The sequence below is a fragment of the Sturnira hondurensis genome, unplaced genomic scaffold, assembly GCF_014824575.4.
Source record: "Sturnira hondurensis isolate 20B ecotype Veracruz unplaced genomic scaffold, ASM1482457v3 Scaffold0006437, whole genome shotgun sequence".
Taxonomy (NCBI): domain Eukaryota; kingdom Metazoa; phylum Chordata; class Mammalia; order Chiroptera; family Phyllostomidae; genus Sturnira; species Sturnira hondurensis.
Window position 1 is genome coordinate 2,579,307 of NW_028079068.1, and position 14,441 is coordinate 2,593,747.

General features: G+C 47.3%; 1 protein-coding gene across 2 annotated transcripts in view; it reads left to right on the top strand.

Moving 5' to 3' along the window:
• Positions 1-184: 184 nt before the first annotated feature.
• The window catches only part of SVOPL (SVOP like), a 52,411-nt gene continuing 38,154 nt past the window's right edge, over positions 185-14,441 (top strand). Inside the window, exons 1-5 of one of the 2 annotated variants that reach the window (XM_037049118.1) lie at positions 185-206; positions 334-460; positions 3,962-4,077; positions 4,703-4,794; positions 9,423-9,521. In XM_037049118.1, the coding sequence (XP_036905013.1) occupies positions 3,996-4,077; positions 4,703-4,794; positions 9,423-9,521 (273 nt within the window). In that variant the 5' untranslated portion in view covers positions 185-206; positions 334-460; positions 3,962-3,995. The other variant, XM_037049117.1, reaches the window with a different exon arrangement.

The following is a 14,441-nucleotide window of genomic DNA, read 5'->3' on the forward strand; positions in this document are numbered from 1 at the left end:
TCAGCTAAGAATTGTATACAACTGGCTAGTGGTGTTGACATTACTCACAACCAATTAGTTACAGGTGCCTTTATTCCGTCTCCCATTGCTGCACTGGATTAGCCTAAAAAAAGCGGGGTGGGGGGGGCTAAGTAACTAACCACAAATAAAAGTTTCTTAGATAAGAGAGAGCTTTAGTTTCTTTCCCACGCAAAAGGCGTCTGGAGGTAAGTAGACCCAGGCTGTAGGGCGAGATCCACCGCACTGGGTCCCAGGCTCTCTCTCGCTCGTGCTCTGCCTGACGTAACACGGAGTTTCCTCTTTTCCACCTTCACGTGTGTACCACGACCCAAGGCGTGTGTCTCCATGATCTTGGGAAAGGCAGGAGGACGAGGGGCAGGCGGGTGAAAAGGGCTTTCTCAGAAGCGCCCCCCCCTCCAACAACGTCCACGTGCATCTTGGTGACCCTCCCATCCACCAGGTACCAGGGGAGACTTACTGTGCGGGCAGCGTGCTATTTCTCCCACAGGCAGCTGGGGGTATTTTTATTTTCAGGTGAAGAAATGGAACCAGTTCTATCTCAGACTCACAGTGGCTGCTGACATCCTTCCTCCCTCCCTTCCCACCGCCTCCCTCTCTCCCTCTCTCCATCACCCCCTTTCTTTCTTCCCGTCTTCCCCCGCTCCCTCCCGCTGCCCCTTCTTCTCTCTTGCCTCCCTGTGTTTGTCAATTTGGTGGTTATAAAATAAGACCTACAGGTTTCTGTTACTGTAATTCTGTCAGGTGTTACAGAAGGTGAACAGTTTTCCAGTTTTGTTTGCCATTTATATAGCCTCTTGTGAATTGCCTGTTTATAGAATTTGTCCATTAATTTATTAGGATCTTATTTTTTCTTGTAATTTGTGGTTTATATCTACTACAAACACTTACTATTGAAAAGAATAAAGGAAAACCACAAATAAGAATAAAATAACCAAAAGTTTTTTTTGAAAAAACAGAGAAAAATATGAAGTCACAACTGTGAATCTCCCTTTACGGGATCGGCTTTAATTAAGAGAACCTGCGATGCCATTATCTTGGGTGTAACATCTTTCTATTTTATTTTGTTTTTAATCCTCTCCCAAGGACATGCTTATTGATTTTAGGGAGAGGGGAAGGGAGGGAGGGAGAGAGGGAAACATTGATGGGTTGCCTCTCACACTCTCCCCAACTGGGGACCGAACCTGCAACCTCGGCATGTGCCCTGACTGGGAATCAAACCTGGGACCTTTCAGTTTACAGGATGATGCTCCATCCAACTGAGCCACACCGGCCAGGGCTGGGATGGAACGCCTATTGCCAGGCTGTCTGAGATGAATCATTTCTCCTTGCTGAGAAGAGAAGTGTGTAGGGTATTTCTGACTTGTGCAGCTACCTAATCAGGTTAAAACACATATCAAATTAAAGCTTGTTCTCCTCAGGAGGAGCACAAATGTTTTAAGTGGCAGATTTGCTGGGTTTCTTTTCTGGCTGCTCAATACAAAGACCAAGGAGACTTACTGTATAGTGTTTTATGACTCCTCTCAAATGTAAGCCTTTGTGATTGTTAAAATTGTCAAACATTTTTACATTGTTATGAGAAGTCATACAATTTGGTAGAAGAGGTTACATGTTGAGTGAAGATTGAACTTACTCTTCAGCATTTAGTTGTCATTAAATTTAAGATGAACTTACTGGGATTAAAAAAATATTTCCCCACCCGACTGAATTGTTTTTTCCTCTAACACTCTAAATGGTGAGTCACTTTTGGTTTTTAAGCCTGCTGCCATAATTTGCATTGCTGTTTTTAAGAAAAGAAAATTAGTATAATTTACATATGATTCAATTCACCATTTTAGTGTATCATTCAATGATTTTTATTTTTTTAATCCTCACCCAAGGATATGTTTTTATTGATTTTTAGGCAGAGAGAGAGAAAGAGGGAGACACATCAGTGTGAGAGAAACATCAGTCAGTTGCTGCTCATATGTGTCCTGGCTGGGGATCGAACCCACAGCTTAGGAATGTGCCCTGACTGAAAAACAAGCCCGCAACCTTTTGATGTATGGGATGATGCTCCAATCAACTGAGACACCTGGCTAGGGCTGGTTCAATGCTTTTTAGCACCATCATGAGGTTGTACAAACCTCACCGCTATTTACTTCTCTGAATGGTCTTGTTTTCAGATTTTGATCTCAGCAAATCTGCAGTACATCTTCCCATCTAGAAACCTATTTAGTCAGAGTTGATTTCTAGTGTGTACTGAGATCCTCTTTTTTAAAATATTTTATTTATTTTTAGAGAGAGGGGAAGGGAAGAAGAAAGGCAGAGAAACATCGATGAGTGAAAGAAACATTGATTGGTTGCCTCTCACACGTGTCCCAACCGGGGACTGGGCCCAGGCACATGCCCTGACTGGGAATCGAACCAGCGATCTTTCACTTTGAGGGACGATACTCAACCAACTGAGCCACACTGGTCAGGGCATGGCCTCTTCATAATCAAACACAGGTGATTTTTCTGCTACCCACTTCGGTTAAAAAGTTCCAGATGACCTTTCCGAAGGGTGTTTGGATGGTGTTTAGAGGGAAACAGTGGTAGTTCTAGAACATTCTGTCTTCCTGCCTTTCAGGCTCCCAGATGGGCTGAGAGACCAATTCTTTCCCACTTTTTTCACTCTGTGAAAATAATAACTTTTTATTCTTTGCATGGCGTCTCTTGGGAAAAGGGATTTCATGGACTTATTTCTGAGAATTATTGATCTATCTGTCACTGTGACAGCATTTTAAGAAGACGAATGGCATCTACGTTGCGGCAGAGTTGTTTTTCGTGTGTGTCGGTGGGGTCCCCAACCAGATTAAAAAGTCCTTCGGGCAGGGAACCTGTCAGATGCTCCCGCCTCGAGGTCTCCGCAGGAGCCCGCACAGCACGAAACACGGGGCTGGCACGCGGCCAACATCCACGACCTTGCGAGCTTCCCACCCGAGTGGGGACTGCCCCTTACTGGTGGGCCGACACCAGAAGGGTTATTTAAGAATCTCATAATCCTGTATTTTGAGCTACCTATTTGGAGAGTCATTACACATCTCCGAAAGGGGGAGGATAGTAAAACAAGCCAACCCCACGAGCTGGTCTCAAAGTAATGATGCCAATATTATTACTAACAATATAATTACTGAGAACAGAAGAGTGTTTCTGTTTACCCACTAGGGATGGAGAGTTAAATTCCTGTGTCTCAAAGTAATCATGCCAATATTATACTACCTTGATCCTCAGCTTTCTTTGGCTTATTTTTCTCTCACTTTGGGGGGTTAAGGATCATTTGGGGGGTTAAATACAAAAAGGGGAGACTGTAAAGAAGGGCTCCTCGGGTTTCTGTCAGCTGCCAACAGGAGGCACGAGAAAGCACTCTGGAACACAGGGTCACACCGAAAATACAGGATCGGTGGAGAGGGAGCCGCATGGCACCCCCATTACTTCTCTGGAGCAAAGCCCATCTCCGCTCCCAGTCAAACGACGCTATTGGCCAAAATGTTAAGGGCTCCCCTGGCCCCGACACAGGGGTGATTGCTTGTCACTGGGGCCCAATGATCTCATTTGGTCCCTAGACCTCTCTGCGCTTCATTAATATATAAAACGGTGACAAATTATAAAAACCTGCCCTGGCTGATGTGGCTCAGTAGGTTGGGTGCTGGCCTGTGAACTGAAAGGTCGCCGGTTTGATTCCCAGTCTGGGCACACGCCTGGGTTGCAGGCCAGGTCCCCCAGTAGGGGGCACACGAGAGGCAACCAGACGTTGATGTTTCTCTCCCTCTCTTTCTCTCCCCTTTCCCCTTTCTCTCCAAATAAATAAATAATGTCTTAAAAAAGATTATGAAACCTACTTCACAGACTTTCTGTGAAGATGAAAGAAAATATGTACTCAGTTATATTTCTTTCCTCTTCCCTCTCCTGCTACCACCAGGGAAACCGTGTGGGAAATTTGAACCACTTCAAAGATGGCAACCAAGCAGGTGGAGCCGGTCACCATCATTAGCCTTCGCAAGTTGAGCCTGGGAGCCCCAGAGCCACAGCCGAAAGGTAAGATGATCTACAAGTCACTGACCCTTGAGGTGCTGCTTAATTCTACCCCCTTCCCCATATTTACTAGTTTTTGTAACAATGGATTGGTTTTCCAAAATCCTCTGGAGTGAGCAATAGTCCACACACATTTCCTACCCACAGAGGCTGTTCTTTCTGATAGGGGAACTCAGGAGTTCAAGGTTGTAGCTTCAGTTATAGTTGATAGGCTTAAGGGACTAATGCATGTGGAAAGTTGTTATTCCAGGAACTGAAATGCCTGACCCAGCTGGCTCCAGGAGGTCAGACAAGCAATTTGGCCTTTGTGCCCCAGGGGGTCTGCAAGCCATGGAGATGGAATCTGAGCCGCTGTGCTCCAGGGAGGGAATGTCCCTGGTGCAAGTAAAGAATTGTTGATCAACAGATAAGGAAGCGCCAGGAAGATCGACCCCTATAAGGTCCGCTTGAGATGAGATGTTAAGACAGTTTTTGAGGGTACTTCACCCACCATCTCCTCAGATCGCCAGCATCTGAATGAAGTCCCATTAAGGTCGAATCCTTGTCTCTCCTTATGGGTTCTGGTAGTGACAGGCGGCCCCAACACGGACTTTTCCGGTTTCCTTTTCTCTTTGCCTTTCCTCTTCAGAGTCAAAGACGTTCACCGTGGAAGATGCCGTGGAAACCATTGGATTCGGACGCTTCCACATCGCCCTGTTCCTGATAATGGGAAGCACGGGGGTGAGTGCTGCATGGGGACTGTCTGAGCCTCCGCAGCTGTTGTATTTTGGGACAATGAGTTCCCCTGACCCCCAGCCCAGGACTGGCCCTTCAGGGCAGGGTGGGAAAAGAAGCAAGGACTTTGTGAGGTGAACAACCCATAAATGATTTGTGTCCATCTTGGCCAGGTGCTAGGTTGTGAGCGAATGAATACCTATCTTCCGTGTTCCAGGAATTCAATACCCATGTTAAAAAAGTGTTTAACTTCAAGTACTGGGAGGGTAGAGGAAAGCTATGGTCTTATTCTAAGTTAAATTAGACACATGATTCTCAGTCACTTTGTGCATAAGCATCACTTGGGACACATGTAGTAAAGACTGATTTTTTTTTAAAGATTTTATTTATTTATCTTTAGAGGGGAAGGGAAGGAGAGAAAGAGAGAAATATCAATGTACGGTTGCCTCTCGTGAGTCCCCTGCAGGGAACTGGCCTGCAACCCAGACATGTGCCCTGACTGGGAATCGAACCGTGATCGTGTGGTTCGCAGACCCGCGCTCATTCCACTGAGCTACACCAGCCAGGGATAATGACAGATTTTCAGATCCTTTAAGGGCACTGATGAAGGTGTAGAGGAGGAACAAAGCCTCTTCTGGCTGGTCTATTACATAGACATGGAACAGATTGGCAAGAGAAAATAACCAAATTTAATGTGTACACATGCATGGGGACCTGGCATACGTGACAGTCAAACACTCCACATCAGAAGAGGATCCCAGATAAAGGGAGATCATGACATCCTGAGCAAGGGTTGGGATGATGCACCTTGGGGGCCTCAAAGGGTCATTGCAGGGTGACAGGAGCGGCAGTAGGAGTTCTCCCTGCCCTAGAGATAAAGTCAAAAGAAGTTCTCTCTGATCATCTCATTATGGGCAAGGCCCCCAATTCAAATCCTTCCAGGTTGTTAAAGGGCAAGGCAGAGGTGTCCCTTGAGCCTCGCACTAAAATTGCCTTTAGTTCAAAGCCGTCTGCGTATCACGGAGGCCCATGTTGGGGTGGCTTGTTCTGAACCCCACAAGGGTTTGCTATTTTGAGGAAAGAAGAGTGATGGCCAGCCCGGCCAGGGGACTCTCACAGGCAGTGGGATGTGCTCGGAAACCTCGGCTGCGTGCTCCTTTGGTAGGTGGGGTGAGACCGTGTCACGCACCCCATAGGCAGATACGCAATGATAAGGGTTAGTGAGACAGGATGGAAAATCGGAGACAAGCGGTCAGCGTAGCAATCGTTTCAGGTGGGAGAAAAGGTAACTAAGAGGGAGACCGAGGGTAAAGGCTAGAGAGCCCTGCCCCTCCCCATTCAGCTAAATGGTACGAGAAGTGACGTGAGCTGGAGGGAGCCCATGGCACGTTCTGGCGCATCTCCCAAGAGCACTCTCAGGGGGCAGGCCTGTGAGCGGAGAAAGAGAAAAAGGCAAGGCCACACCCCAGTCCTCCTTTCATAGTAACGAATAGCACGGTGTCCAACATTTCCTATTAAGTAAGCTCTCACCTAGGCTCTGACTTTTTTTTTAAATTTTAAGAATACATTTACTAAAGCTGGGATCAGTGAAACAAGGGAGGGCCTAGGATAGAAGAAGCAACAGGAGAGAGCTGAGGTGGGGATGTGCTGGCCTCTAGAAATGTTACCAGAAAGAAGTGAGCTGAAGTGGGGATGCTGTCAGCTCACTAGAAAGTCAGAGAGCCCTGGCTGGTGTGGCTCAGTGGGTTGAGCGTGGGCCTGCAAACCACACGATCGCGGTTCGCATTCCCGGTCAGGGTACATGCCTGGGTTGCAGGCCGGTTCCCGGCAGGGGATGCACGAGAGGCAACCATACATTGATATTTCTCTCTCTCTCTCTCCTTCCCCTCCCCTCTAAGATAAATAAATAAAATCTTTAAAAAAAATTAAAAAAAGAAACTCAGAGAAAGGGGGCCTTTTGGACACAGGTTCCGGGGGTCAGCCTGGGACGAGCTGCTGCTGCGCATTGCTCCCCGGTAGCCAGTCTTGTGGGGATTCTTAGAGTTTAGGAGAAAGAAAATTCACTCAAAACAGATTCAAGTGGGTGTGCCCCAAGCAGGGGGCTCCCTGGCTCAGATTTTTTTAACACCTTATTTATTTGTTTTTAGAGATGGGGGGAAGTAGGGGAGAAAAACATCAGTGTGTGAGAGCATCATCAATTGGTTGCCTCTTGCACACCTCCAACTGGGGACCTTGCTCTCAACCCAGGCATGTACCCTGATTGGGAATCGAACTGGTGACCTTTCAGTTTGCAGTCAATCCAGGGAGCCACACCAGCCAGGGCTGGCTCTGAATTTTTAAGATTCTGTGTTTCGAGGGACAAGTAGGTGTGGATGAGTGGGGTCTTCTCATCACCTAACCTCCACATTCCACCAGGGTCTCTCTCCATCTTTTTGCATATTTGCTTTCTAGTATGCTTATTTCTTTGTCTGCTTGTTTAAAGAGTGTTAGACACTCTCTTCCTCTTTTACCTTCAGATATACTGGGGACCTGTCCATTGCCTCCCCGTATCAACCAACCCCCCCCACCCCCCCAACCAAAGGAAGGTGCATCTCTGTTGGTTGTTGTCTGCACTGGAAAGGCAACGCTACGTGCTTCCTTTCCACTGTATCACCTCTCTGTCGGTAACCCATGGCCAGTCATGTCCATGGTAACTGGACGTCCAGTGCACCTTTACGCCTGATGTTGCTAAGAAATGACTTCCGGTCCTCCTCAGTTTTTAGTGTTTCTGGGCTGCTTCAGGTCTTTCCAGCCCATTAGCAAGGAAGGCCTGTCTACCAGGACCCCCACTCCCACCCTCACCCTCCACAGAAGCAAAGAGTGCTTGCCTGGATTTTGGATGGTCTGCCTGGTGGACAAGGATCTTTTCATCAGCACAGACATGTGGACCGTGATGGGCGGGCCCCATCCTGGCCACGGCCTGGGCAGGCTCTTGTTCATAGGCATTTGGGGCGGGGCTTCAGGGCCTCCTGGGACTGGGATGTGGGTAAGACTGTCCCAGCAGCAGAGGACCCTCAGCCCGTGACCAGGAGTCCTGGTCTTCTCCAAGGTCTCCTGCGAGGTCTTCTAAGGTCTCCTTGTGTGATGCTGCTCCTCCAGGCCCCTCCCGAGCTCCTGGCTGGTCCCTCTGCCCAAGGGCTATTATACAAAGGGGGGCGAAAGGAGAACAGAGTTTATGCTTATACTGTCAGTTATTAATCATGGCGCGGCTTTCCATACGGACAACTGTACACCCACTCTTGCCCCACCCTGTGATAGCGTGGGGCTGAAACTTACCCCTTGTTGGCTTATTGCCCCCTAAGACTTCACTCCCAGTTGAGAGTGGGGTCCTGGCTACTATTGGCCAGCTGCTCTCTGTTACTGAGTGAGACAAGATTAACCAATCAAGTCTCTCCTGAGAATCAAACATGCTGTCTTATTCATACACTTTTTGGGTTAAAGCACACCAGCCGTCTGAACACCAAACATGATGGTGATGCTCTCCATCCGAGGCCGACGAGCTATCAGGATAGACTTCAGATTCCCACCCACGAGCTCAGATCACTAACCCGTTCCATCCCAGACCTTAAAGTGACACACGTGCTAATAGACCTATAATAAATACCCCCCCAAATATGTTATTGTTACCAACAGAACACATCCCGAACAAATTCATTTCCCCCTTTACTTCCCCTTTATCCCCACCTGATACCCTTTTCCCTTTAAAATTAATTAAAAAATTGATTTTAGAGAGAAAGGAAGGAGGGGAGAGAGGGAAAGAAACATCGATGTGCTGTTTTACCTATTTATGCATCATTGGTTGATTCTTGCATGTGCCCTGACTGGGGATCAAACCCACGGCCTTGCTGTATCAGGATGATGCTCTAACCAACCGTGCTACACAGCCGGGGTCCTTTCCCCCTCTCAGTGATGCCATTTTCATCCCTTCCTCTGGGCATAAAACCTCAGAATTATCTTTGACTTACTTCTTCATTATTCTGAGCTGAATTTCTATGGTCTGTTTCTACTTATTCTAGCAATTCTTTCCTAGCATCTACTTCGTTGCCCTGTGGGGATAAATTCACCCTGTTGTGGAAGCAACCTGTGGACAGGGGATGATAATTAAACTTCCGTTTGAAAGAAATATGTAGTAGCACATCTTATACTACATTTGCCCCCCATCCCAACCTCTTGAGAAAAGAGCTATTTCAAAAATCCATGCACAGGAGGTGTGTCCCGAGAGCTTCATGGTGGCCAGTATGAAACAACACTCGTCACCACGAAGGGCTTCGGTGGATGGTGGCAGAGAGCCCCTGACCGACCTCTTAGTGTTACACGAGAGTGCAGGAACTCCCGACGTCTCACCTGAATATGTGTCATCAATCTGGGGACCGTTTCAAAATGGTCAAGTGCTAAATGTTCCATCCACGGAGCCACGGTTGTACTCTGCTTCTTTACCCCAAATGCCAGTGCCGGGTGGGCACACAACACATGCTCCCTGAATGGGGGAGGGGAAGGATGAGGTGCATACTGGGAAGATGGTGGACGGGCAGGCGTGGGAAGCAGCGATGACGAACTGGCTCTTAGATGTGGCATTTTCCCTCCTGCTCCTTCAGGTTGCCGAAGCCATGGAGATCATGTTAATAGCGGTTGTGTCTCCTGTCATCCGCTGTGAATGGCAGCTGATGAACTGGCAGGTGGCATTAGTGACCACGGTGAGTCCCTTTTCCCTGCGCTGCACGTGAGCCAGCTGGGGACCAGGGCTTCCACTCCTGTTCCCCATCCCACCTGGCTGAGAGCCGGATATCCGCCCCCCAACTTGGTCTGTTGGCTCTCTCAGCTCAGGAGTTTGCAGGCCCAAGCTAGCATTTGAGGCCTTTCTCCCCTATTTCCTTTACCCCTAGAGAGCATAACTTTGACTTACTTTCCAGCTTCTAGCAAAGGCCCCAAAGAAATAAGTGCAAACCAGAGAGAGGAACTCTTAAGCCACGGGTTAGTTATGCTTTAACTATTAACTGTTAGTTCAGATCACTAAGAGGCGACTTAGTTGATGAAAGGGACTTAACCAATCACCAAATCCATCACTGGATTACTTGTGTTACACGTTCGACGTTTCTCAAAGACCATACACATTGCTGTATGAATTGCACGCCAAATTTTGCAGCAAAATGGAATCAAGGATATTACCCGTCCTTCTTTCACAAGGCGTTTAGTCGGTACCAATGAATTGCCAGCAGACTCTGCGTGCGCGTGTGCACGTGTGTCTCGGAGGGAAAACAGCAGTTCCATGAGAAGAACAAATAAATTTTGTACATATGGGAACTCCCCAAAACTTCAGACCCACCAAGTTGGACATTTGAGGCTTGTACACTTAAACCACACACTCAGCTAAGGGGTGGGGCGGGGCCCTGGGGCTTCAGAGGAGAGGAGGGGAGGAAGAGCACGTGTTGATAAAATGTTCGGCTGAAAGTTATCTCTGATAATAGTTGTCTTTCTAGGCCAAGGCCCTTATCTAAATTCTTTCAGGGAGAGAGAGAGAGCTTGGTTTTTATTTTTTGTTTTGCTTTTTTGTTTTGTTTTGTCTGCCTGGTCTTGATTGCCTTCAGCTCAAACTAATCCGTATGCCCAAATGGCACATTTGGGGTCACGTGATCTCCCCTTCATTGTCCTTATTCTCTTCGCTCCATTTCCCTCTTTAAAATTTCTCCATTACTAATTGTTGCCCAGACTCCTTTAGTGTGTGTGTGTTTTTTTTAAAGCTGTCTCTAATACTTTTAGGAAAAAGATAGGAAATAACCACAGATCTTACCTGGGCTTGTAATGAAGTGACTTGGCTGTTTCTTTTCTTCTGCCTCCAGAGTACAGTTGCAGTTTAGAAGGCGTTCATTGTCAGCCCTTGTATCGTTAGGGTGATCGCTGTGATGTGATATCTGATTATAAACACTCCACACCTAGCGGGCATGTTCTTCCTGAGGACGTTGGAGAAGGTTGCATCTGTCACTCCCAGGGAATTATATCACACGGTGCCGTTTCTGTGTTTACAGCTGACCTTTCCCTGGTTGCCTTTCTGTTGTTCCTAAGCGTCCCCTAATGGCAGCAGTGATCAGGAGATGGGGAGAGTTGGAAAGTTTTGGTTTAAGTGATAGCTAATAAGCTTAGTAACCAACCCATGTAAAACCTTTTGTTCCGGGAACTGACGGAATGACCCACCCTGACTCCCAGGGACCACAAACAATTCCACCTTTATGCCTCAGAAGGACTGCAAGCAACTGGAGATGATATCTGAGCCATTGTACTCCAGGGTGAGATGACCACCACCCAGGACACAGCTAAAGACCACCGCCCAGGGCGAGAATGCTGAAGTTTTTTTTTTTTAATCCAATTAACTTCTCCCTGAATTCCAACCTGCTTACCTACACTTTGTTCTCCTTATGAAAAGGGCCATTTTAAAATGGACTTTAAGATGGTCTGTTAGGGTATGAACCCTCCCTCTTCTCAGATTGCCGGCCATCTGAATATTAAGCGCCCATGAAGATTCAATTGCTGGCATTGCGTGTTGGGCTTGGTGTAGGGACGGGCAGCTGGAACACAGGCATCTTTTCCCTTGTTCGGTGGGCCTGGGCTCCCAGGACTTCCCTCTGGGCACCTGACCTCCCCCAGAAGTGCCTGTTCCTGCCTCGAGTTCCTCACCTCCTCCTGTCCTTGGGTCTCTGTCATTTTCATTTTTGTTGTGAGTCCCATCCACTTTGGCAACCATCCCCTGGGCTCACCGACCACAGCCTTGCTACTGAACCTGGAAAAGCCTGTGTTCGGGCTGCCCATCACCGCAGAACAGATGAGCAGAGACAGGGGTTGAATCTTCCCAGGCACTTTATTCCAATGGCCGGGATCTGAGAAGAGGGCACGTTATGTACCCTCACAGACCGTCTTACACTTCCCGTCAACCTGCCTTTTTTTTTTTAAGGACAAAAAAGTATAGGGGAGGGATTTGGAATCCAGGGAAGAGGTTAATCAGATAACAGATGCTGTCTTAACTTCCCTAACAGCCTTTGATCCAGTGAGGTTGATGGGTTGGGGGGTGGGGGGGTGGGGGGGTTCCCTCTCTGTGTCCTGGGTGAGGGATGTCTCTCCCTGGAGCACAAAGGGCTCCAGTACCATCTGGATGGCTCGTGGTGTCTTCTGCAGCACAAAGGTTGACATGCTGGCGGTCTCCTGGAGTCAGGGTGGGCCAAACCTTAGGATCTGAAATGATAGCTTTTCACATGCATTACCTACTAAGCTTATGCACTGTCACCTAAAACTACAATTTCCCAACTCTCCAGTTTCCCCATCACCACCAGGAGGCACCCAGCCTGACCACCAGGGAGGCCGCATCTTGCCCATTACTCAGGCCTTTCGCCCTCCGACTCCCCCTCCCCCCCTGGACAGCCTGGCCTGACAGTTAACAACTGGGCAACAACCTTAAGGACAGGGGGTGGATTAGTCCCATGTATTGTGTGGCTAAGAGAGTTAGTGGCAACGAAACAAAACTTCATATGTGCGTAAATCAGAAACAAAATGGTCACTTTTATTCTAAAAAACAAGCTCCCACGTACCTGCAGCAAAGAGCAGACCCTCCAAAGGGAGGGGCAGAGAGAGTTAGTAGTTACTTCTGTGTCTCTGTTCGATCTTCCAAACAGGATTAGAGTTCACGGGCTTTGGGGTTCGCATAGGCTTGAAGTCAAGGTTAATGATCCAGACCAGCTTACTGGTAACCCTGGACAGTCAGTTCTTTCCACCGAACGAAAAGAAAAGGAGAGAAAAGAAGGAAGATCTGCCACCCATGGGAGAGCACCGAGTCAAATTGAAATTTAACCCTCTTCGACCATACTCTTCACCTTTGTTCATCCGCTGATTTCGTTTAATCCAGTTGCCATTTAGTCCTATTAACACACCCTAGCATCTCAACAAACAAAACTATTTTGTCCTAGGAAGCTTGCCTCTTGTTTCCGTTATTCAAGCAGGTTAAAAGGAAAAATATTGGTTCACCTTTCTCTTCTTGGGAGGAAGTTGGATAATTTTGCTTCCAGAGGAGACTCCTGTGCGTCTAGTGATGTTTCGGACCAGCGATGGCGGCCTCAGAACATTCGAACAGAGCTCCAAGTTTCTGTCACCCTAGTGACGTAACGTCATAGGGCAACTCTTCACTCGCATGCACACCCACTGCACGGCCAGTCGTGTGCAAGTACAGCACGCACAGTTAGGCACAGTACCCAATATTTAGCAGTGATAATCAATGACTATGTTACTAGTTTATGGACTTACAATACTCTACTTTTTATGGTTATTTTAGAGTGTATTCCTTCTAAATATATTTTTTAAAAGTTCTCTGTATAACAGTGTACATGCCATGCTGGCGACAGCCCCATCCATCTTGTGTCTACGACATGTCTTGACAGCATCGTTTCCCTCGCACCTGATTTAATCTCGTGTTTTGTGCAGTAGCCTAGGAGGATGTAGCCTGGGAGCACGGGCGCGCGGCACGGAGCCTCGATGTAGGCCGTACGTACCATCTGGGGCCATGGACGTGCGCTCTGTGGTGTGGTGTGATGCCGAAATCACAACAACGCATTTTTCACAGCGTGTCCTCGTCGCTAAGGGGTGCATGATTATAGAAACTTAAATTTCAGGGGAATCTAAACTTAAGGAGTCACCAAATGATGCAATTTTTTTTTTACACTGGATCTTAGCCAAAAGATAGAGAACTGATTTTTGATGCAACTTAAAAAAAAAATGGAGTAGCTGCCCCAGCCAGGTACCTCACTCGGTTAGAGCACCATCCAGATGCCAAGGCTGTGGGTTCGATCCCCAGTCAGGGCGCACACGGGAAGAAACCAATGAATGAAATGCATAAGTAAGGTAACAACCAATCAAGGTTTCTCGCACGCTCTCTCTCTCAAAAAATCAATTAAAACTGAGTGGCTGATATTAAAAACCATACATGGCAACTAAGGTCATTAGAAGAAGAAAAGGAGGCAAAAGTTTTGCCATCAACGGCCATCATCTTTCTTTCTTTTAAAATTATATTTAATTGATGATGCTATTATAGTTGTCCTGATTTTCCCCCCTTTATTCCCCTCTACTCAGCATCCCCCACTCCCTCTGGCAATCCCCACACCATTGTTCATGTCCACGGGTCATGCCTATAAGACCTTTGACTGCTCCATTTCCTATACTGCACTTTACATCCCCAAGGCTACTGGGTGACTACCTATTTATACTTCTTTTTTTAAAAGATTTTATTTATTTATTATTTTTTAGAGGGGAAGGAGAGAGGGAGAGAAACATCAATGTATGGTTGCCTTTCGTGCATCCCCTGCTGGGAGTTGGCCTGCAGGGAACTGGCCTGGAACCCAGGCATGTGCCCTGACTGGGAATTGAACTGCGATCCTCTGGTTCACAGGCCTGTGCTCAATCCACTGAGCTATGCCAGCCAGGGCTCTATTTATACTTCTTAATCCCCTCCCATCTGGCAACCATCAAAATGCTCTCTCTGTCCATGATTCCATCTCTGTTCTTCTTGTTTGTTTAGTTTGTTTTTTAGATTCAATTGTTGGTAGATATATATTATTGCCATTTTATTGTTCATAGTTTTG